General features: G+C 31.1%; 1 protein-coding gene across 1 annotated transcript; it reads right to left on the bottom strand.

Annotated features, from left to right (window-relative positions):
• Positions 1 to 420: 420 nt before the first annotated feature.
• On the bottom strand, positions 421 to 6,644 carry LOC134692459 (uncharacterized). Its single transcript, XM_063552911.1, has 2 exons — positions 5,022 to 6,644; positions 421 to 579 (listed from the first exon to the last, which is right to left on the bottom strand). The coding sequence occupies exons 1-2, from the start codon at positions 6,642 to 6,644 to the stop codon at positions 421 to 423; spliced, it is 1,782 nt and encodes a 593-aa protein (XP_063408981.1).
• Between the last annotated feature and the right edge of the window lie 19,823 nt (positions 6,645 to 26,467).

Below are 26,467 nucleotides of genomic sequence, written 5' to 3'. Positions count from 1 at the left end.
AGTACAAGTGGACGTGACTGGGTATCTGTAAATCCCAACAACAAAAAGACACTAGGTACAGAACTGTGATTACACGAATTCGAATGATAATTTAAAATGATAATGGGCACTAAACACCTCAATATTTATTTCTTATTGTATGCTACATATGGTTGGAAGGCACATGTTTGTCCAGATTTGTACGTTGAGAAACGCTTTGTTTTTAGGTATTTGTTGTTATTCTATGGTTAACATATCGTAATTTACTTTCATATAATTTATGTATGTATTGCGCTGTCCTGATCAGTGTACCTGCATCTCTTGCAGATAAACCAAGTCAAATATTAAACAAATTCATACTTCTTTACACATGTTATAGTTTAAAAGAAAATAAAGTTTTGAAACACAATAATTTATTTTTTTCACATCTAGGTTAGCCACTCATTCACCACCACCACCATTACCATTAGCTATAGTGGTAAGTGGAGCAGTGGTTAGAGGGGCGGTGGTAGCTGGAGAAGTTGATGCTGGTGCAGTGGTAACACCTGCAACAGTTGTTATAACTGCCGCATCAGGCATAACTACCCCCAACAGCCGGAGCTGAAATAGCAATAAAGGAACATGTAGTCCATCTCATATCAACACAAGCATTTATCAAACGAGGATGAAAATTGTCCATTTTACAAGTTAGACTACTGAGCGCCGCCGAATTACATTTTGGCCAAAAAGGAACATTCGGTTGTCCAACTGACTAGTACAAGACAATGAATTACATAACGATGGATTTTGTTGAGGATTTTTATCGAATTACCATCCGTCGTTAGATGCCTATGTGTACACTGGTGTCTAATTATAACAATGTTCAAATGTTTATGTCAGTAACTCATTACTAAGTTAAGGTGGTAGCTAAAGTTAAATATAGGTTTCAGCGGATTGTAAGAAAATATATTAAGAAGAGTTTATTTCGAGTTTATTTCAAACAAGGTATATTTAAAATATTATATTATTTCACAGTTACAAAGCCAAACATGTGTATTTCAAGGTTTCAACCATAGTCAATTTTTCTTAATCAATTTATATAATTATAAACGCATAAAGAAATTTCTATAAAAAAACTAGAGGCTCTAAAGAGCCTGTGTCGCTCACCTTGGTCTATGTGAGTATTTAACAAGGGACACAGATGATTTCATGACAAAATTGTGTTTTGGTGATGGTAATGTGTTTGTAGATCTTGATTCACTGAACATTCTTGCTGCTTACAATTATCTCTATCTATAATGATTGGTTCATTTAGTAAAGATTTACCAATTTTATGAAAATTGTTAAAAATTGACTTATTTTTTGGTCTTACTTTGCTGTAAATTATTGCTATTTACAGTTTATCTCTATCTATAATAATATTCAAGATAATAACAAAAAACGGCAAAATTTCCTAATAATTACCAATTCAGGGGCAAAACTCACAACCAGTTTTTAAATTCATCTGAAAATTTAAGAGCAGATGGATCTTGACCTGATAAACAATTTCAACACCTGGCAGATATGTTCCAAATGCTTTGATTTTTTAGTTATAAGCCAAAAACAGCATTTTACTCCTTTGTTCTATTTCTATTCCATGGCGGCCATCGTTGTTGGTTGGCCGGGTCACCGGACAAAACTTTTTTAACTAGATACCCTAATATTAATTTTGATCATGTTTGGTTAAATTTAGCCCAGTTGTTTCAGAGGAGAAGATTTTTGTAAAAGTTTGCAACGACGACGATCTACAGACGACGGACGACGGACGCCAAGTGATGAGAAAATTTCAATTTCTAAATTAACTGCTATCAAAAGAAAAGTGGCGTAAATAGTTTTCTAATTAAAGGGGAAGTATTAAGTTTTCACGTATACAATCTAGAATGTATTCAGTTATTTAGATGATTTGACAACTTAAGAATATTGAAAATTTCCAACAACTACAGAGAACACCTAGTAATACTTTTTTTGGGAGAAGGATGACGTGATTACAAATGCTGACGGAAGACTAATCGGCCAGAAAAATTTAAAACATACTTGTTGTGGCGGTTTCCATCGTAGTTGTACCAGTGACACCAGCTGTAGTTGTATTTGATTTAAGACCTAATGCGATTACTACAATAAATATCTGTTATAAAATACGTTGTCAAGGTGATTTCAATACAAGTTAAATAAAAAAATCAATAGAATAAAACAAATGTATCAGTGAAATGTATGTTTCTAGACTTTATTATTCATGGTTACTTTGTTTTTTTTATACCGTGCATATTTCATTATGGCAGAAATCTATGATGATTATTAATATCAGTTTTTGGGGGATATATGCTACATTATACACTTATGTATAAGGTAATCATTGACGTTTAGATCAATTACTATATTGAAATGAATTTACAAACATAAAAAAAGAGTCTGTTTGAAAATGTAAATGTCCCAATTTAGTGACTTTTGCAAATTTGACATTTTGAACAAAAGTTCTTGATGTAAGATATCTTAAGTCAGTAAATGATTCCAATTGTGTTAGATAAGATATAAAAAGAAGATGTGGTATGATTGCCAATGAGACAACTATCCACAAAAAACCAAAATGACACAAACATTAACAACTATAGGTTAACGTACGGCATTTAACAATGAGCAAAGCCCATACCGCATAGTCAGCTATAAAAGGCCCCGATAAGACAATGTAAAACAATTCAAACGAGAAAACTAACGGCCTTTTTTATGTAAAAAGATGTTCATGTTATGCAAGTAACTGTGTCTCTGATAAAAATATTAATAATTAGTTTTAAGACTGTACAATCATGACAGGATACTGAGAAAACTTAATAATCCAAACCGAAAATGAGGAAAAGTCAATAAATAGTTGTGTGACTGTACAATTATGACAGGATACTGTGAAAAGTTAATTATCTAAACCAAAATGATACAAAGTCAATAAATAGTTGTGTGTATGTACAACTATGACATAATAACAAATATAGTGGAACGTTTGTTGAGCAAACCATACCGAAACAAAAAATAATAATGAATAATATGGTGACTGTACAATCATGACAAAAAAAAACAATGTCATGACCTTTATCAGGTACTTGTGGAACTCTATACATATAAAATTAAAACGTAAAAATATTTGTGATCATAAAAATTGTGGTAAAAAACATGTATATAAGTGATGTCCCCTGCTCACCACTGGAAGGTAGTAGAAGGCCTACAAGATACATCTCCAAAATTTGACATGACCGTATTCATACCTCTGTCTGTCGGACATCTGCCACATAGTTATGCTCGTTCTGTGTTTTGGCAATAGAATCCGTGGTGACACTGATTTTACAGTGTCAAATATTCCATGCATATTCAGAAAGAGCAATACATTACGTAGACAAGTTTGCCTCTTATTTATCTTTTTCTTTTTTCCTTTTATTTCCATTTTATAATATTCATCATATGCATGACTAATTTGATTGAACTGGACCTATGATATCGGACTACTATGTGAACTATTAACACATTGACGGTCACCTTAAAGCTAAATTTACTGTTACATCAACTGTTGACACCTTTTTAATCACTTATAAAACTACGTGAGTACATGACTACCTGTAATGACATGAAGTTGTTATGTACCAAATACCGAATGACTTCACGGTAACGTTCAGATTGCCATGAACATGCATTCAAATCAATTCAAGCCAATATAGATAGTTTGTTTACTTTATGCATACAATCATACAATACAATAATAAAAGATACATTCTATAAACATTATATATAAGCCTATTTTTACAGATTTACGAGAAACGATTACAACTTAAACAACAAGTTTATGCATAAGATGCTTAGCCTGAATAGTAAATATACAGAGCATAACTGTTGGCCACATAGCATTTCTTGGGGGTTTTACAGAATAAAGCTTCAGGTTTTTGCAAATGATCAAATAAATCTTTGTTAAAAAAAAATTACATTGTCTGAGAGAATTTAAACGATATCAAACTAAGAAAATCATGAAAATTTAACGTCATTATTAAATTTCTACAAATAGTAGCTATAAATATAGTTACATATCTGTTCCAAACAAATCATTGGTTGAATTTTAATTACAACGTTAAATATTTTTGATTTCTTCGTGATTGCCGATTGTGACGTTATAAAAAAAGAAGATCATTCCGGATGACGTCGCATTTAAAGATCACAACTTTCTGTAGATCTTTGAAAAGAAAGGAAAAAAAATCACTAGAGAAACATATTCCACCACTATAACATATTACCGGTATAAGAACGTTTTCCCCAATTTTTACAGTGAAACCTCGCGCTTTATAAATATTAAAATTCAACTGTCTCGAGTGGGAAAGTATTATAATACACTTGTTGCAGTGATGTAATCTTTGTACCTATACTACTAAGCTAACTTTAAAACAGTACAATACAATTTTTGCTACTTGTACTTTATACTTTATACTAAGTAAAAAATGAAAATCTAATAGAAACGAAACATAAGTAAAATAAAATATATTTTTACATCTCATTTTTGTGACATAATACATATGTAATGATCATACTAAGCAATTTTTAAAAACCATAGAAAAAATGTCTGCTACTTAAACAAATTATAGTCATTAGAAGATTAAGATAAAAATTGGTTAAAGTATAAACGAAACGAAACAAAAAAAAACCCAAAGAATTCAATACATTTCTACAACTTCTTTTGAGACATTTTACATATTAAGTAGCTATACTAAGCAATCTTTAAAAACCAGGGCATAAACCAGTATGAATAAAGGTACTTTAGTTAAGTTGTGTTCCGAAAGGATTGATTTTTCTACATGTCCTATGATAAATTAAATAAGAAGTTTAAACGGGTTTATGATTATCTCTAGCATAATTCGAAGACTATAAAAACACTAAAATGAAACAATATAGATTAATTAATTTCTACAACTTCTCTTGGAGATATATGTAATACATATATAATTTCTTTACTGCTACCTAATATCGTATACAAAGACTGTGCCTTCCTCACTGCTCACCATCAACTGTTTGGTTTGTTTAACATATGAAATTGCCCTGAGATGACAATCTATGTTTGAGCCATGGTTTATTACTTCTACTCCACCTTTCCCATCGTGAGATATTTTAACTACATTGTTGGATCGATAACCCGCTACATAAAAGTTACCGTGGCTATCGCTGGTAACACCGTACGGTTGCTGTAGTACATTTTTGTCGGAAAAAGTCCAGATGATATTCTGCGCTGAATCGATGAGGGTTACTGTATGCAATTCACGGTTGGTAAAGCAAACATTACCCCCAAAAGTTGTAATGTAGGATCCCCATGATATGTTGTTTTTATATATGTATTTTGATTTGAAGTCACTCATACTTATCTTTCTTATCCCTTTTTCTTTAACAGTAAATATCATAGCACCGTCAGAATACTTGACTCCATAGCAAGTGTCTTTTGTTTTCAATGTCTTCGATACTTTTTTGTCATACAAATCAACTATGTAAATTTCGTCGTCTCCTGATGTGACAGCAACAGTTACATTATCTAATGGTGTAATGTCAAACGAATTTTCTTGTTCTGTACAAAAGTCAAACTTGAACGATCCATTTTTATCATGAATTATGAGCCGGTCACTATTTGAGTCTGCAAACACAATATCGTTGTGGTTCATAACACACAGTCCACTTATAGCTAGGTTTTTAGATTCTTTTTTAATTTTGAACTGGTGATTTAATGTCACTTTGGTGTCGTTCAGAATCGGTGCCTGTACCTGTTTTAGATTAGGTGGCATGAATTCTTTTAACGTTGGTTGTCTAGTTGTCGATACTGTAATATATTTATTGAAGTCAATTTTAGGGATTGTCAGACTTAATTCGTTGTCGAATTGTATGCTTATTTCATCTAAGCTATTACTGTTGATTATTGAATAAACAAAGTTTTCCGTACTGTCTATTGTTTTTTCTAATTTTTTGGTGCCTAAAAATATCTGAAGATGTGTTGCATAACATTTGATCTCAGTTATACCTTCGCTTAATTCTAAAATTTGATTTTCTCTTTTCACAATGTTTCCAAGTAATTGATCAATTTCTTTTTTTGTCTTTTCTACGGCTAAATCAACATCCAACATGTACTTATCAATTTCGTCATTGATATTCTTTCTGAATAATTCAATTTCATATTTAATTTTTTTTTTGTCCTCTCCTAACTTCAGAAGGTTTTCGGAGCGATCAAGCTTAAGTTTTTGTAAGATTCCTACTATTTCTTTCAGTTTTATTCCGATATTTTCTATCGCAGGTGACGATTTTATATTAGGAATCATACTATCAAGATCTACTACTGCAGCGGCGCAACATCCATGATACTTATCATTGCATAGTAAGCATAATGGAGTGATATGATCACAGCAATACTTCTCCAGCTTTTTATTATGTTCCTTGCAAACTAGTGGTAAAGATTTAATAAAGGGAGGTAAATTCAAATAAGCCTCTACAGTGATAATTGAATGATTTGTCATGGAAACATCATGGTTGTTTTTGCATTCGGAACACAGGCCATTATGACATTCGGTACACCATACAACTGCAGCACAACACACACGCTTTTGTTTGCATATACCACACAAAGTCATTCTTGAAGCCGCCTCCATATTATCAACTACTTCTGTAGAAAAAATATAAACGTGAGATTGTTAAATATTAATATAAAACTTTACTTTGGTCACCATTCTTTGTGATTGTTTACGTTTGCATCATAACGCATATGATGATGTAATATATTAACCATAGCTTTCAATGAGTTATGTATATGTATGTTTGAATTATCTATTGTTGTTCGGTCGTTCTTTCTTTGCTTACTATTTGAATATGCTGAAAAAAAACGGTTAAATCAATACGTATTGCAACAACCTATTTTTTCAAAACACAGTATTCGTTACATGGTTAAATGTTCCAAGTCAGAGAATCTTAACAAAAAAAAATTCACTTTTATATTGCTGAAGTACTATAAAGAGTTTTCAATGCGTTATTTGGTGAAGGTATCTGCAATGCTGAATGAAAATGCTTGAAATATTAGCGCATATATGGTATGTGTAGTACCTCATCAAACGAATGTATTTGTGCTTTTCTGTACATTAAGGAATTGAATTTAATTTGAAAAAAATGTCAAATAATGCATTTGTTACGAGAAATGATATCAGTTCTTCAATAACAGCAACCAAAAATATTAATGGGGTATCATGGGTATGGGGTATCATGGGTATGGAGTATTGCAAAATAATATCTGAAAAATGTTTTAAACAAAGAAATCTATATCATGTTGTGTTCTAGATCTGAAACCTTGTCTGTATTTGGCTGATTTTTTATTTGTTTTGCTCTATCAAATTACTGTTCGTATAAAAGAAGGGCGAAAGATACCAGAGCAATAGTCAAACTCATAGATGGAATATAAACTGACAACGTCATGGCTAAAAAATAAAAAGACTAACAGACAAATAAAAGTGATCAAGACGCAACATAGAAAACTAATGATGAAGCAGCACGAACCACACCAAAAACCGGGGGTGATCTCGGGTAACTATCGACCAATTTCATCAACATGTATTTCATGCAAATTATTAGTGCATACAATTACAAGCAACATCATAAAACACATTGGATCAACAACATACTATATGACTTGCAACACGGCTTAATGGCAAATGGATCTTGCAACTCCCAGATAATATCACGAATTCATCAGATGTCATCAAATAACGAAAAAAACATACAAACCGATCTAATCATCATGGATTTCGCAAAAGCTTTTGACTAAGTTCCGTTCAACCGTTTACTATATAAACTGAAATTCTTGGTGAATCAGAACAGCAAAAACTGGATAAAATCTTTATTTTCAAATCGTACACAGACAGTCATTCTACAAAACCATTCCTCTAACAACATACCTGTTACATCAGATGTTCCTCAGGGCACTGCATTAGATCCAATACTATTTTTTATATATGTTACAGTAAAAAGGTGAAATTAGGAATGACATGTAATTACTAAAATTTAGGAATTACATGTAAACCCCGATGTACTTAGTAAATACGTCAAGTATTTCCTAAAACGGCCAAGTTATTGCCAGTAACTACTAATTTTAAAATGATTTTTTACACCTATTTACTAACTGTTAAAACAATGTTGTAATATGGTAAGCTGATCAAAAGTTATGGTAATTCTAGCTAAAGAAGATCAGTGAGTACTCTTAAAAAGTGATCAGCCTAAAATGTATCTTTTTTGTTATAAGAGCATTAGCTACGAGATATAAAATAAATTAAATATGATTTTTGTGTTTATATAGTGAAATTATAATTCACTTTTAGCAGCCAATCTGGTTCTATTTTACTAAAATAAGCAGAGAAACATGGTTGGTGATTTTTGCACTTGCAAGTGAATAATTGGACCTCATTGAATACGTATTCATGTGACCTTCAATTCAACCCCTAGCTGGAGATAGGTTACCGATGTATTCAGATTTAAAATTGTAAGGGTTTCGCAGAACCCAATACCTTGCCTACTTCAGCTGTTAGTCGCAGGCTCAACAAAAATGGGGGGACAATATCAAATCTTTTGACTACAGCTGTAAGAAGCTTCTGTTCAAATTTGGTTAAAATCCAGGATGGTTTATGAAATCTAATAAATGTTTAAAAAAAACTTTAAACGCAGAGTGTATGTAATGTTAACTGGGAAAAAACCAAGTCCATTTAGAAGGAATATACGAAAACGGATTTCTTTTTTTTTTTACAAATTTTACTTCTGGATATTATCTAATGATCATAAACAAGCTTCTTTCCAAGTTTGGAAGAAATCAAGAATATTCTGAGAAAGTTATCAAAACTTTAAAAACTTTAACCACAATGTGAATGTAATGGTAACTGGTATATAAGTCCATTTATAAGTAAAATACGGGAAAACTTGATTTTATTTTCACAAAATTTACTTCTTGAAAATAATCTCATAATTATAGTCAAGCTTCTGTTCACGTTTTACAATTTTGTAAAAGGAATTTGACTTGTGGCATTGGGCAAGTTTATATGCAACAACAACAACAAACAACAAATATTTATATGCCAATTACGGCGCCCAAAATGAGCAGAGCAATTACAATGTAATTTTCAAACATAATGTAAAGTAAATTAAAAAAAGGTTAAAAAGGACATAATATGATTGATTTTGATTAAATTGATGAATATAAAATATCAAAGTAAATGAAGTAAGCAGAGTATGTCTGATGGAGATTACAATATTAAGAATTTATGAGATTTTAAGAATTATTCAACCAAATTTGGCATTATCTAATGTTTATCATCAAAAAGAGCTGACAAAGTTACCTATAAACTTCTCACAAATGTATATCTCAATTTTGGCTTGATATTATTGTCTTGCATGCTGCAAATGATATTTAGGGAGTTTTAATACTTGAAAAAAAAACTTTTTCAGTTTCAATTCACAACCACTAAAGGTGTGCCTTATATTCATTAATCCTTCATTAAGTCAGCCCTAAAATACCTACCCTTTACTTTCTTATTTTGTATCTTGGATTATATCTTTAAATTTAAAACAAAAATATCAAGTTAGTAAATAGCTGTAAAAATGACAAAGAAAGTCAGTGAATACCAGTAATCACTGAAACAACTAGTAAATACATGTAATTACTAAAATGGCTAGTAATTACAGGTAGTTACTGAAATGTTTAGAAATTACGTGTAATTCCCAATTTCACCTATTTACTGAAACATATACATCAATGATTTACCTGACTATTTAATGTATTAACATCACAGTCAAATCAGGTTCTTTGCTGACGAGAGCATCATTTACCGACAGATTAAAACAATAATTGCTTTAAACTCCAAGATCACATAGAAGGGACAATAACATGGGAACAAGACTGGCTAATGCATTTCCACCCTGACAAATGCAACATACTTCGAGTGACCACAAAGAAAACACCTATCCATTTTATTATAATATGCACGGTCACATTCTTGAGTCAGATGAAAATGCAAAATATTTAGGCATAACTATATCATCAAATTTAAAATGGAACAAACACATTCCGAGCATAACATCAAGCAAATAAGACCCTTGGATTCATCAGAAAAAAATACAAAGATAAACTAAATAACCATCAAAGACCGAGCATGCCAAGCCTTTTTTTTAGACAAAAACTAGAATACTATTTTTTCTGTATATAAAAAAGAAGAGGTGCCTAGGAGTAGTGAGCGGATCCTTCACAACATGCGGTATAAGTTTCGGACGTTTAGGCCTCTGACTTCACTGAAAAGACACACCAATTAAGATGGACATTTGGTGCAGCAACATTAGTACCGTAGATGCTTTTAAAAAAAGAAAGGTTTGTCACTTAATCAAAAAACAAGTCGAAACATGTATTTTACTCATTCTATTGTTGTCTCTTTTTGACATCAAATGATAATATTCACATATATAATGCCATATCTATAAAATTATCAAAATTATAATTTTGCATTATGCAAATATTATTTAAACCTAATAACTTATTTGTTGAATATATCGTCCATATCAAGTCCAGATCGTAGTCGTGATATTGACACAGATGGACGACTACACAAGAGAAGCTATGCGAATCGTTATTATTTCGATTTAACAATTGTCAAATTTTCTAAAGCGTATGCTAGTACATGTTTTAAAACACTTTACAGGTTTCATCTGCAGTGTTTTCGTCTTTGTTGGATTACTTTGTATGCTGGTTTAAATTGTATACTAGTATTCAAATGTGTTGTATGTCTGTGATGTATGTACAAATGGTGTGAGCTTCTGGATCCCAATTATTGTAACATTATTCTATTATGTCTGTTTGGGTTGCTCATCTAATTTGGTCAATATAATGGAACTATGCACAACTGTTTTACAAGTAGGAGGTGACGCTTTCTACATAACCAGATTTAACTTACCATTTTCTTCGGAAAATGTCTTTGTCAAGTCTTGGATAAAGCAATTGCTTTTTAATTGTTCTGTTAATTTACAGCGTTTTAAATTTATCCGTTTGGATGTTTTAATGATTTGCTATTGAAAAAAAACCCAATTACTTACACTTGCTATTTTATATGATTTCCAGCGATTTCCGAATTTTTATTTGCTGATTTGATTTTTTTTTGTCCTAATGTAATAATCAGATTAAATTTGATAAAGGTAAAGTACTGTTGCATCAATTTTAGCAATTCATTTATTTTTAGGCCAATAACTTAAGATATAAAGTACTTTTCCATTGTGTCAAGATTGGAACATTAAATCTATATCTAGACTATGTTTTTATTATAGTTTGTTTACTGTTTTTTCCGACATAGTCGGTATAGTTTCGGTTTGTGCCCTTTGAACTCAAAGACGCTTAACTATGGCAACAGAATACGCATGCTCGAAAATCCTTTCTGTGATTAAACAAAATGCTGTAATGGTGGGTGATTTGGTTGTGTTTGAAAAAACGTCTCGAAAATTATATCGTGATGGAAAGCAAGTGAAAAACTATAAATATTTGAACTAGATCTTACAAAGATTTATATTTTTATTAGAATAATTGTTTCTCCAATAGCTCTTTGCATCCATGACAGCTGTTTATTCGGGACAACTATATAATTCTTAATGTAAACTTTGTTGTACGAACGTACATGACTTTTAGAACGCACCTACGCATGTGAGATTTCCGCGGGGTTTTGGTGAATGTAAACAGAAAGATACTACTTATAATACCAATAGTTTCTAGCTTTGTTAACCATGAATTAAGTTTAATGTAAACAGTAGTAAATGTATATTTGTTTCTTGTTATTTGCACCGGATTTTTTGACAAATAAATTTTTTAGGTGTCATCATAATATTCATATATATTATTGCCTTAATATAACCAGACTTAATAAAGAGTTTCTTGTAGTTACATTCAGATGGAGATTTTATTAAAGAGGTCCTGCATCATTAAGTCAGTGTTCTGCTGAAGGTTATCGAAATTATAGGTTTAAACATATACTCAAATTTAAATACGTCGGATATCTTTTTCAAAGATAGTTCTTGTTTAATATGAAGACCAATTGCGTACATACCAATGCGAACTATTACCCATCGTTCCCTTTAATTGATTTGGTTACCCGTTTCCAAAATATCAGTATTTAATTCAAGTTTTCGTATGAAACTAGTGAAGTAGAACATGCCATCACTAACCTTATATGTATTCAACGATGAAAGTATTTTCTTTCCCTCTCTTTGTAACAGTAGCCGTAGACTTAATGTCTGCCGTAACCAAACATCTCTATTAAATTGCTTTCAACTTGTGTATCTTCCTTAGCAACATGGGAATGTGTTTTTGTGAAATGAAATAGGACACAAAACTTATCAGTTTAAAGGTAGACCATACACAACATTTATGTTTTATTTATTGACAAACATTATATATTGTGTATCAGAAGATATTTAAATTTATTTAATGACCTATTTAATGGCGTGACTTATTTCTCTTTTTATATGAAAGTTTATTCATGAGTTTTAATATAATTAGTTATTTATTCTATATTTAGAAAAAACAAGATAGATTAAAACCGCTTCACATATGGAAACACGGTTAAATAAAACATATATCATGTTTGATAGGTTTGCGCTATTGTAGACGGTACACGTTCAACCAGTAAAATAGTTTCGAGTTGGCATTAATGTATAGTAAGAATTACACTCGCAAGCAACTGCATCTAAAATAAACCACACTGTATATGATTGTTATTTCTCCTGGTTATTTCCTTTTAATGTTTGTTGTTATTACTTCTAATTAAAAAGAAACTTTTGTAATTTGCAATTAAAACATTTGAGCAGTTCATTCTTTTATATATAAAATTAAAATAACGTTTGTTTTGCATTTGATTCCTTTAGAAATACATGTAAACAATAACGTGAACATTTAGCCAAGGCAATTTGGTCACATACATGACGTAAAAAGACGCATCAAGTGTTGCTCACTTATTGTGCATGCGCATGGCATATTCTTAGTTAATATTCATATTTACATGATCTTTTAAAGAAAAACAACTTTATGTGAAAGAGCAGAAATATGTCATTTGTTAAATGATGTATTGGTTAGTAAGTTAATTGTTTTCCTAAAATCGAAAAGCTATTTTGTATTTTCTAAAGCTTCTAATTCATCTGAGATTTTATAACACTCTTGTTCTTATAAACCATGTAAACACAATACTCATATATACTCATATGAATACTGTATACAGAAAGTTCCATGATGTGGGGGGGGGGGGGGCAAAAGTACATTTGTATGGAACTGATTAGGTCTCTTCAATAACACATATCCTTATGAAATTCATTTTTTTTTAACTATTGATATATTACTCTGAAATTATCAGAATGACTGATACACATTTACAACGTAACGCGCAAAATAGTTATTCACAAACAAAGCCTGGCAATTAATTGCTGTGTGTATTTATAAGATTATTAGAATTATTGTTTAGATTATATTTGCATTATACTAATACTATTGTGTTATCTTGATTATTTTAAGAAAACAATTCCATATTACGTCTTTCCTAAAATTGCAACAACCATCAAATGTTTGTAGACGCTATCTTGCTGCTAGTCTCTTTTGCTTTTTTATTTTGCTTTTTAGCTATCTGTAAGATGTTTTATTACATATGAAATATTGTAGACGGTAATGTTCTGTGTTTCTTAACGGTTCGATAGCACATATTCCCAAAGATTTATATATTCTAGTACTTGAATACAATTGTTGTAAATATAACAAACAGTTAGATGATCAATAGTTGCATTGTAATACAATATAGTTAAAGGGTGAACAGTTTTCTATACGCATGTTTAACTGATTTAAATGTAGAATCAAATAATAAAACATATTATATATTATCTTGTTTAAATAACACACGTTGGATGTAATGTGAAATAATAAACGTATCCAAAAATTATTTGTTGAAAACATTATAAGTCAGTTGGCCTCTCTCTAGTGGATGTTGCAATCATTTCAAATCTTCTTATTGGTAAATTGACTGAATATACATGACATACCTGACGCAGATATTGCGATCTTATGATACGTTCCAGTTATATTATAGTTCAACAGCCAAATGGCAATTACAGTAGACCTAGACCTCGAGGTATATATATGAAAATTATTATGTAATCATCTACGAGTATTTACAGTAAGTAGTATTTAGTTGTAATGATTAAATAAAAATTCCATGTATTCATTCTTTTAAAAATTCAAATACAAAAAATCAGCCAACGGATTATAGATCAATACATATTACGATACATATTACATTGATTTTTAAATAAGTATTATTTATCTTTCGTTTTACTAATCAATACAAATAGTCGAAATTAATTTAATATTAAAGTCAATGTCAAATTTGATGGTTTTAATGTTTCATGTATATAGTAAGATACAATATGTAGAAAATTGCAGGAATTGTGTATCTCATACATTTTATGCTGTGTGTTTTGTAATGTGACATACAGAAATAAAGAAGTAACATATTCATAATAAAAATTTAAGAAAAGCAATAAATCATGACGGACCTGCCAATATATTAACGCTATTATTTTTAGGTTAGCTTGTGGCACCGGTGATTTTCATATTATATTGGTAATTTGGTTATTGAGCAACACACACTGAGATTAATCAGCACATTACCTTTTTGAATGTTAATGAGATGAATAATTCAACTGACTAATATTTTGGTTTACCGAAATTTGGTTATTAGAATAAAATGCTGTTCCTTATGCCCGCGTCACACTGTCCCGAATTTTACGCCGATGACATAACGATTAGGGAAATTTCCAAAATCGGGACTGATCGTATCCAGATCGGGCTATTCGTAAAGCAATCTTTAACCATCGTAGAACCATCGGCCACTTTTTCTAGACTTCGGGGACAACTTCGGGAAGGGTTCTAAATTTTTTAACATGTTAAAAAATCGCAGAAGGTGCGTCCGATGTTGAGGGTTCGTATTGAGTTCGTATCACCATCCTCATCATCGTAATGTCACCGGGAATGCATCTTTGCACATCGTATTGCCACGACTGACCAGTGCATATCGCGACTGGCACTTTAAATTATTTTAGCGCGAAAATAAACTTACGTTAAGCTGGATTTTTATTGCCGTCGTAGTTCCATCTTGTCGCCTTCGTACTTTTATTCGATGGCAACACGACGGGATTACGAGGTCTCCATGAAGTCGTGTTACCATCGTAAGACCTTCGGGTAGCTTCGTGATTCATTCGTGTAGACATCGTAATGTCAAAACTGCCCGATGGAAACGATGGAAACACGAATGCAATACGATGTTCAAAGATGCATTCCCGGTGACATTACGATGGTGAGGATGGTGATACGAACTCAATACGAACCCTCAACATCGGACGCACCTTCGGGGATTTTTTAACATGTTAAAAAATTTAGAACCCTTCCCGAAGTTGTCCCCGAAGGCTAGAAAAAGTGGCCGATGGTTCTATGATGGTTAAAGATGGCACTTCGAATAGCCCGATCTGGATACGCTCAGTGCCGATTTTGAAAATACTGTCTTCAAAATTAAATAATATTTTCTGACATTTGGTTGTGATAAAGTTGATTTAAATCTGATATTATTCATTGAATGGTATGCATTTCATACCTTAAATACTACAAGTTCATATTTTCAAACCGATTTCTAAGGAGGCAAGCAATGCACAAAATAAAACAATTAAAATGTATCTCCGCAAAAATAATTTCGAAACAAGCAGTAAACAATAATGACAAAAATTTGTAAGGGTTCCGCGGAACCCAGTGTCTCGCCTACTTTTGCTGTAAATTGCAGGCTAAACAAAAATGAGGAAAAACATCAATAAAAATATTCCTCTTGATACTATCTTATGATTGTAAGAAGCTTCTGTCCAAGTTTGGTAAAAATCTAGGATAGTTAATGAATCTAATAAATGTTTTGAAAAACTTTAACTGCAGACTGTATGTATTGTTAACTGGAATAAAATCTAAGTCCATTTAAAAGTAAAATACAGAAAAAATGGAGTTATCTTTTTCAAAATTTACTTCTGGATACTATCTTATGATCATAAATAAGCTTCTGTCCAAGTTTTGTACAAACCCAGGATAGTGTAAGAAAGTTACTAAAATTCTAAAAACTTTAACCACAGAGTGAATGTTATGTTTCCCCGCAGAAAAAACTAAGTCCATTTATAAGTAAAATATGGAAAAAATGGAATTTTATTTTTTCAAAATTTACTTCTGGATTCTATCTTATGATCATAAGCAAGCTTCTGTCCAAGTTTGGTACAAACCCAGGATAGTTTAAGAAAGTTATTAAAATTTCAAAAACTTTAACCACAGAGTGAATATTTGTGGACGCCGCCGCCGCTGACGACGGAATGTAGGATCGCTTAGTCTCGCTTTTTCGACTAAACTCGAAGGCTCGACAATAAATGTGTTTTATTCACGAACAAAATTTATGAAGAAATATTGCCTTTTAAGTATGTACCTTTTGCAGTGGGTCAAACTATTGATATCATTACTGACACGTTTCCAAATATCCTTAGAGATGTAATTCAATCTGTGATTCTTGCAAACAGACTTTACCAACTGTGTATTCCACATATGCGAAGTTTTCTTCTTGATCAACAGAAGAGCTTAAAAGATGTAGATTTGTTAAATTCTTATGTTTCATTAGACGTTTTATTAATCTATAAACTCTTAAGACAGTTTCAGCTGATACCTGAGTCCTCCTCCTACCAAAGGGTGGGGATTATATCCTGAAAAAGGTGATACAGAAACCAACTAGCACACAGAACGAACATAATTATAGAGAAGAATGAATTTGAAAATTACTTCGATCATTTTCGTGATATTGGTCGCAGAATGGATTTAAACCTTTTCCAGAAGACAAACTATGAGGAGACAATTGTTTTGCATAAAACTTGTATGATGGATATACAGATGCAGATTAAGTATGAAAACGCCTTGAAAGAGCTTGAAAACATAAAATGTGAGTAAATATGTGCTTGTCTTTGTTGCTCTCTGTAACCAATTTGTTAAGATGCATCTATATTTCTGCTCAGAATTGAGTATTTAGACAAGCAGTAGTATTTCCCCTATTTGTCGCAAATGAAGAGAACTATATGACTAGTACATTTTTGTACACACTCATCTAAAAGTCGAACTCAGGATTCCGGAGCCATAAATAGTCCAGTCAATCTAGCTAAATTTGACCCTAACCTGAAAGTAATTGCAACAGAAGATTTTTAAGTTTTAATCTTTAGCATTATACCCCAAATATCCAAAGAAAAAAGTCCGATAAAATCTAACTTGAGGAAGACTAAAAAAATCTCCATTTAAAATTCCTATGGAGATTTGTATTGAAAAGAGAGCTAACTCTTGCAAAAAAGGCAGAAATATCAATAAAAACTGATACAAAATTATAACTTTACAGCTACTATTCATCAGAATGTATTGATTCTTGATTTTTTTAGCGGTCTTTACAGTATAACAAAACAACTCTTAAGGTGTTTTTATATATTTTATCAAGCTTTAATCTAGATTTCGTAATTCATTAGTTGACCATTTATTGATTTTTTCAACATGGCAAGGTAAAGAATCTCAAATTTAATCAAAATAATTAAGCACGTATTCCTTTTTTTTTTATGGTTTAAAATTTCTTTAGATAAGTAATTTGTTGAAATAATGTAATATACATATATAAACATTACAAATTTTTCACATTTTGTTTTCAAAATGGTTACAGAGCTTCAAATTTGCAATTTCTTTAATGAAAAATGCATGAAAAAAAATAAAACTACCCATAACACTTCGGTTTTGTACATTTCATGAGCAGAAGATTATATAACATGTATAATTCAGTCAAATACAAACTTATAACCCCATCAGAGAATCATACTGTACATAAATTTCATGAAAAACAACCAAAAACTGACCAAAAAAGACTCATTTTTGTAAGAGTTGTCTCCCCTTCCAATGTTAATTTCCATAGGATATTAAAAATGCTGATTTTGAGTTTTCCTCAAGTTAGATTTTATGGGACTTTTTTCGGTGTATATAAAGGGCATAATGTTTAGAACTAAAACATTTTCTGTTGTAATTAGTTTGAGGTTAAATCTTAGTTTGACTGGACTAAATAGTTATCAAAGGTACCAGGATTATAATTTAGTACGCCAGACGCGCGTTTCGTCTACATAAGACTCATCAGTGACGCTCATAAAATGAGGAAATGATGACATAATTGTAGCTATGATAAATGAATAATACAAAATAAATCCTTGGAAGTCAATTACATTTCACCTAGTGATAACGGTATAGGTTGAATTTTCGAAGAGAAAAATAAGCATTAGCCATTAAATATTATGTGCAATAACTTCACTGTATGAAACCATGCTTGATCAAGATCCAGATCACATACATAAACCATGGTATTTTTGTTTCAAGCGATAAACATACGGTGTAAATAAGATTAATATTTAAAATAATGAAATTTCACATGGGAAAATTCTGTGAATGTTACATAAGCCATTAATTCATGTTTTATTTAAGGTCGCATTGTATAGTATTTATCCATCTTGGATACAAAGGAAATATCTAAAACTGGTTTGATGGTTGTTGTTTTTTTCATTTTCCCTTTCGATACGTACTTCAGGTCTATTTCAAATCTTTTTTTTAAAATTTATTTTTTATTTAATCGATTTTACGTTCTCACAATGAGATTTGAAAGAACGCCGATCAAGTTTTACTGGGGAGACAGATTTGAAAAAAGTTTGCTTCATTTGATATCTGTCATGCAGGATGAGAAATCAAAAGGTAATAAATACAAGCAGTATTTGTCTAAAAAGTAAAATCACAAAAATACTGAACTAAGAGGAAAATCAATTCGGAAAGTCCATAATCACATGTCAAAATTAAATAACAAAACACATCAAAAACGAATGGACAAGAACTGTCATATTCCTGACTTTGTACAGGCATTTTTAAATGTAAAAAATGGTGGATTAAACCTGGTTTTATAGCGCCAACCCTCTCACTTTGATGACAGTCCCATCAAATTCTGTTATATTTACAATGATGCGTTAACTAAACAGACACAATAAGTATAATTGTCAAAATATGGGTACAGCAGTCATTATCGTGTAACAGTTTTAAAAGGAACAATTTAACAGAACACAAAAACATCTAGCTACAAACACATTCATTGATTCGCGTGTCTGACGTCAGAAAATTTTATACGTCACATATATTTGTCGTGCAAACAAACTAAATATTTTTTAAAAATTATAAACATTACAAGATATTTATGATAACATATTCAAAAAGGTATATATCGACAAAAGAAAACTTCTGCTGCGAATAAATAGTTATATGTATGTAGTATTTTAGACTGATTTTGTAAATATTTGTTTTCTTTATATCTGTTTCTATTTTTAGAAATATAATAAATTACAACGTAACATGATAAACTAATGTATACTTTCTAGGGAGACAGAAAGTCCAGAATATCTTCCAGACTGAAGCTGATGTAGAAAGAACTATTGATATTCTGAATGCGCTTAAAGATGAGATTAATGAGGGCTTAAGCGGAATAGAATTCATTGTGGCCCACAAAGGGTGCATAGTTCTGAATATATCTCTTGAGATAGATCTTTTGGAAACTGACGAAAGATTACAATCTGTCCTGGTATTATTTATGGAAAAGATTTTGGAACACATGACCTCCATTGCTGAGAGTTTTGATATTGTGATTTTACTCCTTGAGGGTGTGTTAGTTAAATCGCATACATAATATCTTTGATCCATATCATTTTCATTAGCATGAATACTCTGAATTCTCACGTCATTTAAACGTTTTACTGGCTACCTTGACCCCTGCATCTTTGAACTAATAAAGTGATGGCTTAACTTTTTGAAACACTCGTATTTAATCTTATATACATAACTAAATCCTAACTACAGGAATACATTAATTTTTGTAAGTTTTGAAGCAGTCATAAGAAAATTATCCCAAATCTCTGCGAACTTACGTCGATTGTGTTCCCAAACAAACGCAAACATGACGTCAACTAATGACACATAAATTCAAACACTTTAAAAAAGAGATAACGATTGAAATCAATATACTAAATGGGTCAGGAATTTGTGCTTTCATATACACTTACATATGATTGGTTATTTTCAAGGATTGTTATAGAGATGCACATCGAGTCCTCGTCTAGTTTTAGCCTTAAACAGTCATAACGTGTTCGCCTTACATCCTTAACTTTGATGTTCTTTGAGTTAAGTTGGGAACATACGAACATAACTGATTTGATTACTTCTATTACTAGAATATTTTCATAATGTTCTTTATGAATTCCCTTTCAAATTCCTTGACGTTTTGGCAAAATATCGTACGCGGTATTATGTCAAAAATTAGCATGAAACTCCGTTCAACACATTTCAGTGTGATTTAAATGATTTGGTTTTTGCAATCATATACATTGGCGATAGCAGAGTAATACATTGATTGTCGGTTGATTGTTTCCATTCATTTTCATTTAGAGTACCAAGTATGGAATATATCAAAGACCAATACAGAACCGGTTTACCTTGACTTTGATTTCGATGCCGACTTATTTGAAACAGATGATAAAATGGAAACAGAACTGAAACACATATCTGAAACTTTTTGCAAACATTTAAATGGAAGCGGAAAGAGCTCCAATATTACTGCATCACTACTACCCATTAGCCTTGGTAATTTTATTATTATGATATTTTGGCATTTTATTATTATGAATATATCAGTAATAAGTGACAAAAGTATGTGATTTTTTTTCTTTTTCTCTTCTTGGTAATGAAGAGAAAAAATAAAGATAGACGGAAGTACAAATAAAAACTATCCACGAATGTACAACAAAGTCTTCGATTGTTTTAACGTTTCTCGGTAGTAATGTCTTGTTTACTGGCACGCTACGTCTTTAATATTGACAGTTAATACATTTTCTTTTGACAAAAATTATAGTTTTCTAAAACCTAAAGTATTCTTCCATGTTTCTTTGCTGGTTTGGGTTTCCTTTTACAGTTATTATGAAATTACTACATGTATTCGCATATAACGCACTAGACTCTATTTAATATCAGACTCATATATAAATTTGACGGTTTAAGTACTGTTTGACTGCAACATTTGTATGGTATGAAGTTGAAGTAAGACAAACGAAACACGATGCATTTCTTCTCCTATGCTTAAAGTGTATAACCTCAATATATACACACGAGAAATGTACACTGCATAAGAGTCATGGTTGCTTAAATCAAACCGGATACACATTAACTTTTTTTAATTTAATTTGGTAATATATTAGGCTATATATATGTCAGCTAAGATGGTGCAAAATTAATTCTTACTAGGGTTTCGAAAAAAATCATCATCGATACCATGATTGAATCCACAAAATAATTATCAGTGAAGCTCGAATAAAAAAATGTTAAAAAGGCCAAATGAGGTATGAAGAATTGAGTACAAAAAGTTCATAAATATTTTGTCAAACACAGCAAAGTTAATCTATTTTCGAGGTAGAAATGCCTTATAGTCCATAATCTATTTCAGAAACTACAGAAGCAGCATTTGCCCAGGCTCAATCAGCTTTCAAATACAACCTTCCGGTTTTGGTCACTTTGCAAAAACATTTAAATATTGAGTTGTTGCTGAATGATAGTCTGTTTATTTGCGGCTGCATCAAAATGCGGAATAGATTAGTGTTGAACGACGCCTCTTATTACAATAGACTTATAATTTGTAACATAGATGAAACTGATGTCCGTACGATTCCCCTGTCTCATAAACCAGATTATATAACAGAAGTTGATACCAATACTGTGGCAATATCCTGTATATATAAAAGTACCATACTGATAATAAATATATCTACGGGAGAGATCAGCAGTATATTCAAAATCGGTGGTGACTGCCACGGAATATCGTATGATGCTGATACCCTATACACTGTATGTGGTGACAGAACGATACGTGTGATTGACATGACTGGTAATGTTACACGTGTAATACATATTCCCTTACACTATGCTTTCGACATTTCAGTTCAACAAGATAGATTGGTATATATAGACCTCACAGCAATATATATCTGTTCCCTAGATGGAAACCTTATGTGGAAGTTTAAAAATGAAAAATATAAAAGTTTACGTCATGTGACACTAGATGATGAGGGGAATGTGTATGTGACCGATCAGGATACGAACACTGTAGTATGTGTTTCTAAGGATGCTTAACATTATAGAGAAATTCTTACAGAATCAGATGGATTAAACAAGCCATTTTGCATTCATTTCAACAAAAGAGAAAATGTTTTCATTGTTAATAATTTTAATGAGGAAAAAGTTTTTCTATTTGACGTCAAAAGGAATGTATCTAAATCAAAATGAATAACTTCTTTAAAATTATTATTTTGATTTCTTTTTTTTTTTGCTCATTAATTGACCAAAATGTATTATATTATACTAATTTCAATTTTCTGTCACTTAAAATCAATGGACTAAATTCATAATGAAGAGTGATACAGGAAATTATTAAACAGCCGTGATACATGAATCTAAATTTTTAATAGGATCGCAAATTATTGTTATTGTGGAGCAGGATCTGCACACCCTTCTAAAGCACCTGAAATCACCCCCATTTATTGATCAAGTTAGTATTGCTTAATCTTTAGTTTTCTATGTTATGTCTTGTGTACTATTATTTGTCTGATTGTCTTTTTCTTTTTTAACCATGGCGTTGTCAGTTTATTTTCGATCAATGAGTTTGACTGTCCCACTTGTATCTTTCGCCCCTCTTTTAATGAACATGTATTATTTTCTTTTCTTTTCCAATCAATTAACTAAAAATACTATTTAACTATATACTATTTAAGATAACATACCAAAAAAAATGTTGCCTAAACAGTTCAAAACAGTTTTCATTTTTCAGCATAATGAAACTACAGTGAATGTTTTAAAATAGTAAAGTACGAAAAACTGTTAACTTACAGGTTCTATTTACACATACATTAATCTTAAAAATCATTTTGACCTATCAACTATTCAGATAACCTGTTGCAAATAATAATGACATCTATTGTGACTGTTGGAGTGTTGCTTAGTTTAGGTTTGACTCATCAGATATGAGCAAAGCACAAAATCAACTAAAACATGTGTAAAAAAATATTCATTTTGAGGTGATCTAAATGTAAGATACCAATTTTTATGTGCACAGCACCATCTTTTTATAGTCTTTATTTGGTATGACATAACGTTTCTAAAGCTAAATACAACAGTTTTTTTACCATCAAAATTGAAACAAGATTACAGCACTGTTGATTCAATTATTTAAGTTGATTCCAATCCAAGTGGATTGAGCTCAATTTAATTTTAATCAATTATATATGTATTTGATATCCAAAGTTTTGACAAACCCTTCATGCATACCTATTAAACAGTTTGCTCATACTGTGAACTGTTACATTACTGTTTGAGGCAAGGTAAGGGTTGAGCGGCTGCAAAAAGTTTAATGCCATCACATTCTATAAGTGCCTGTTCTACATATGTGTTTGATATTTTTTTCAAAAGACTGTTTTTCTTTCTTTTTTGAATAGTTTCATATTTAGACATATGAACGCCTTTTATAGCTGACTATATTTGTTGAAATGTTCATTGTTTAAGCCTGTTTAACAAGATTGTGTCCTCAGTACACAAATGCCCCACTCGCACTATCATTTTTTATGTTCAGTGGACTGTGAAATTGGGGTAAAATCTCTAATTTGGCATTAAAATTAGAAAGATCATATCATAGGGAACATGTGTACCAAGTTTGAAGTCGATTGGACTTCAACTTCATCAAAAACTACCTTGACCAAAAACTTTAACCTGAAGCGGGACCGACGGAAGGACGGACGAACAGACGCACAGACCAGAAAACATAATGCCCCTCTACTATCGTAGGTGGGGCATAAAAACATATAAATTGAACTCTTGTGGATAGTTATCTCATTGGTAACTATACCACATCTCCTCACTGTAAAGTCAGAAATTATTAGGAGATTTTTATCAAGGTGAATAATGAGTATGGGTGAGTATTGCAAGATTGCAGATTTTCCTGAGATCACAATAATTAAAATCACATTTGTGTACCTTCTTAAAAATGTCTATAATAAATGCACACAATAATTTCTGAATTGACAGTAATTCATATTGTTTAAAAAAGAGAAACTGCTGTTGATGATGATAAGTTATAATGATTTAATATGAATTCTCCATATTTACAATTGTATATCTACATGATTTTGACAAATTAAATATGTTGTTAGTAAAATTTACATCTATATTTTACATTAAAAATTGTTGATATATACAATTCAGCATAAAATCATAACATCTAAATTGTTCTAGTTTCAGCAGAGATCATATTTAAAGCCATCTAACAACATCCTGTACCAACAGAATACATGGAAAACATGGAATCACACAACTTCTCTCTCCTCTTTCACAAATTTTCATTCAAAGAGCACTTACAAGCTTAAACACATCATCATATTTCTGTATATTTGAACAATATTTCAATCAGGTGCAATTCTCCTATTAACATACAAAATAATCTTCCTTCTTTTGGCATAAGTGGATTCATTATTATTCAAATATTCATTGGTTTCCTAGTTAAATGTTAACCTAACAAGTTAAAAACAAACATATTTTCTATAGCCTTGTATGAAAAAAGTTGCAATACCAGAAAATCAAATACCCAAGAAGATACATTTTATCCTTAACCCGCCAAAAATGTTACCCACGAAAAACAAACATTTATCTCATTAAAGTTACATACAATATTCCTCCTTTTGGCATATATAATCAGTTTAAATGCATTACACTAAATTGCTATTTGTACACCAGCATTTCCATGATAACTTAATTAAAAAAAATATTTGGCTATACAGTGCAAAATTAGTCTTTGTTTGAAACAAATGTGTCAAGTGTCACAGAATTTAAAATAACAATCACTTATCAATATTTGTCCTTCATTACTGAATATCAGTAATTTTGAGGTAAAACATTCATATCAAAAGAAAAAAATGTCTGACTTAACACAGAGCTAAAATGGCATTGATTTGAATTCAGAATCCTATATTACAACTACCGTAAGTTAATACTCTTCACAAATATCAGAGGAACACTTTATCCCTTATAATTTCTATGGTCTGACGTACAGAGAATGTTAATAAAGCTATTTGTTGTCTATGAGAGGATCCCACCATTTGTTTGATATCAATAAGTCAACAGTTGAAAAATCAGAAATACTGATAAGATTTCTTCTTTTCATGATTATCTGATGAATATTTTCTCTTGTATAATTTCAATAACTTGACGTACAGAGACTATTAGTAAAGCTATTTGACTGCTGTGAGTGTATCACACTTTTTGTTTGATATCAATCAGACAACTCTTGGAAGAATTTCAAATACTGACAAGATTTCTACTTTTTTCAGGAATATCTGATGAATATTTCGTCCTGTATAATTTCTATAGCCTGATGTACAGAGACTATTAATAAAGCTATTTGTTGTCTTAGTGGGTCACAGTCTTTTTTAGTTTGACATTGTTCTATTGTGACAGCAATCCCTGGAAAGATCTGATCATCCCATAGGTTCTCAGCATGTGGTGCTAATAATAAATGCCTGAAACACAACAATTATATATCATTTAAAATTATCGTTAAGAACTTGACGCAAACTTTCTTAGATTAATCATCCTTACTGATCACTTGTACTTATCAATGTTGTTTTTTCCATTTTCTTTAAAAGAGGTTGATATCAAGCTTCAGGGACATCCTGCTGCTCTTTCTTTTATTTTCTGTTTTGAAGACTTAAAATTTCCCTGGTCTTTTTTCTTTGGCCTATTTTTTTTTTAATGCTCCTTTAATATTTTCAATCTTTATTCACTAATAATTCTAATATTATTTGCATATTAGGGAAAATGTTTTTATGATTGGTCGAGGGCTTCCTTAAGTGGATCTTGACGTGTTTATTTTTTTTCAATAGACGATGTTGACAAAACTACTTTTTGTAACCAATGTAAACAAGTAGGGGCAATAATAACACAGACCAGCTCTAGATCTACTTTGAAAGTATCTATTTTCACTTCCCGTGCATCACCAAATTTAAGAATAAATACAAAACATTTATTTGAAAGAAAATATCAACATATTCTTAAGTCTATTTTTGAGGACATGAAATTTCACAAGGTATATTTTTTTACGCTAACCCAAAAATATATTCATGCACTAGGTCAATTCAATGCCGAAAATATGCAATGTACGTGTGATAGATGTTATGAGTGGAAACATAAAAATCTCAAAATTTAGAGAATTATAAT

The sequence above is a fragment of the Mytilus trossulus genome, chromosome 12 (genome assembly GCF_036588685.1).
Source record: "Mytilus trossulus isolate FHL-02 chromosome 12, PNRI_Mtr1.1.1.hap1, whole genome shotgun sequence".
In the NCBI taxonomy this organism is placed as follows: domain Eukaryota; kingdom Metazoa; phylum Mollusca; class Bivalvia; order Mytilida; family Mytilidae; genus Mytilus; species Mytilus trossulus.
Note: the sequence above shows the minus strand (reverse complement) of the source record. Positions and strands in the feature narration are given on the sequence as shown.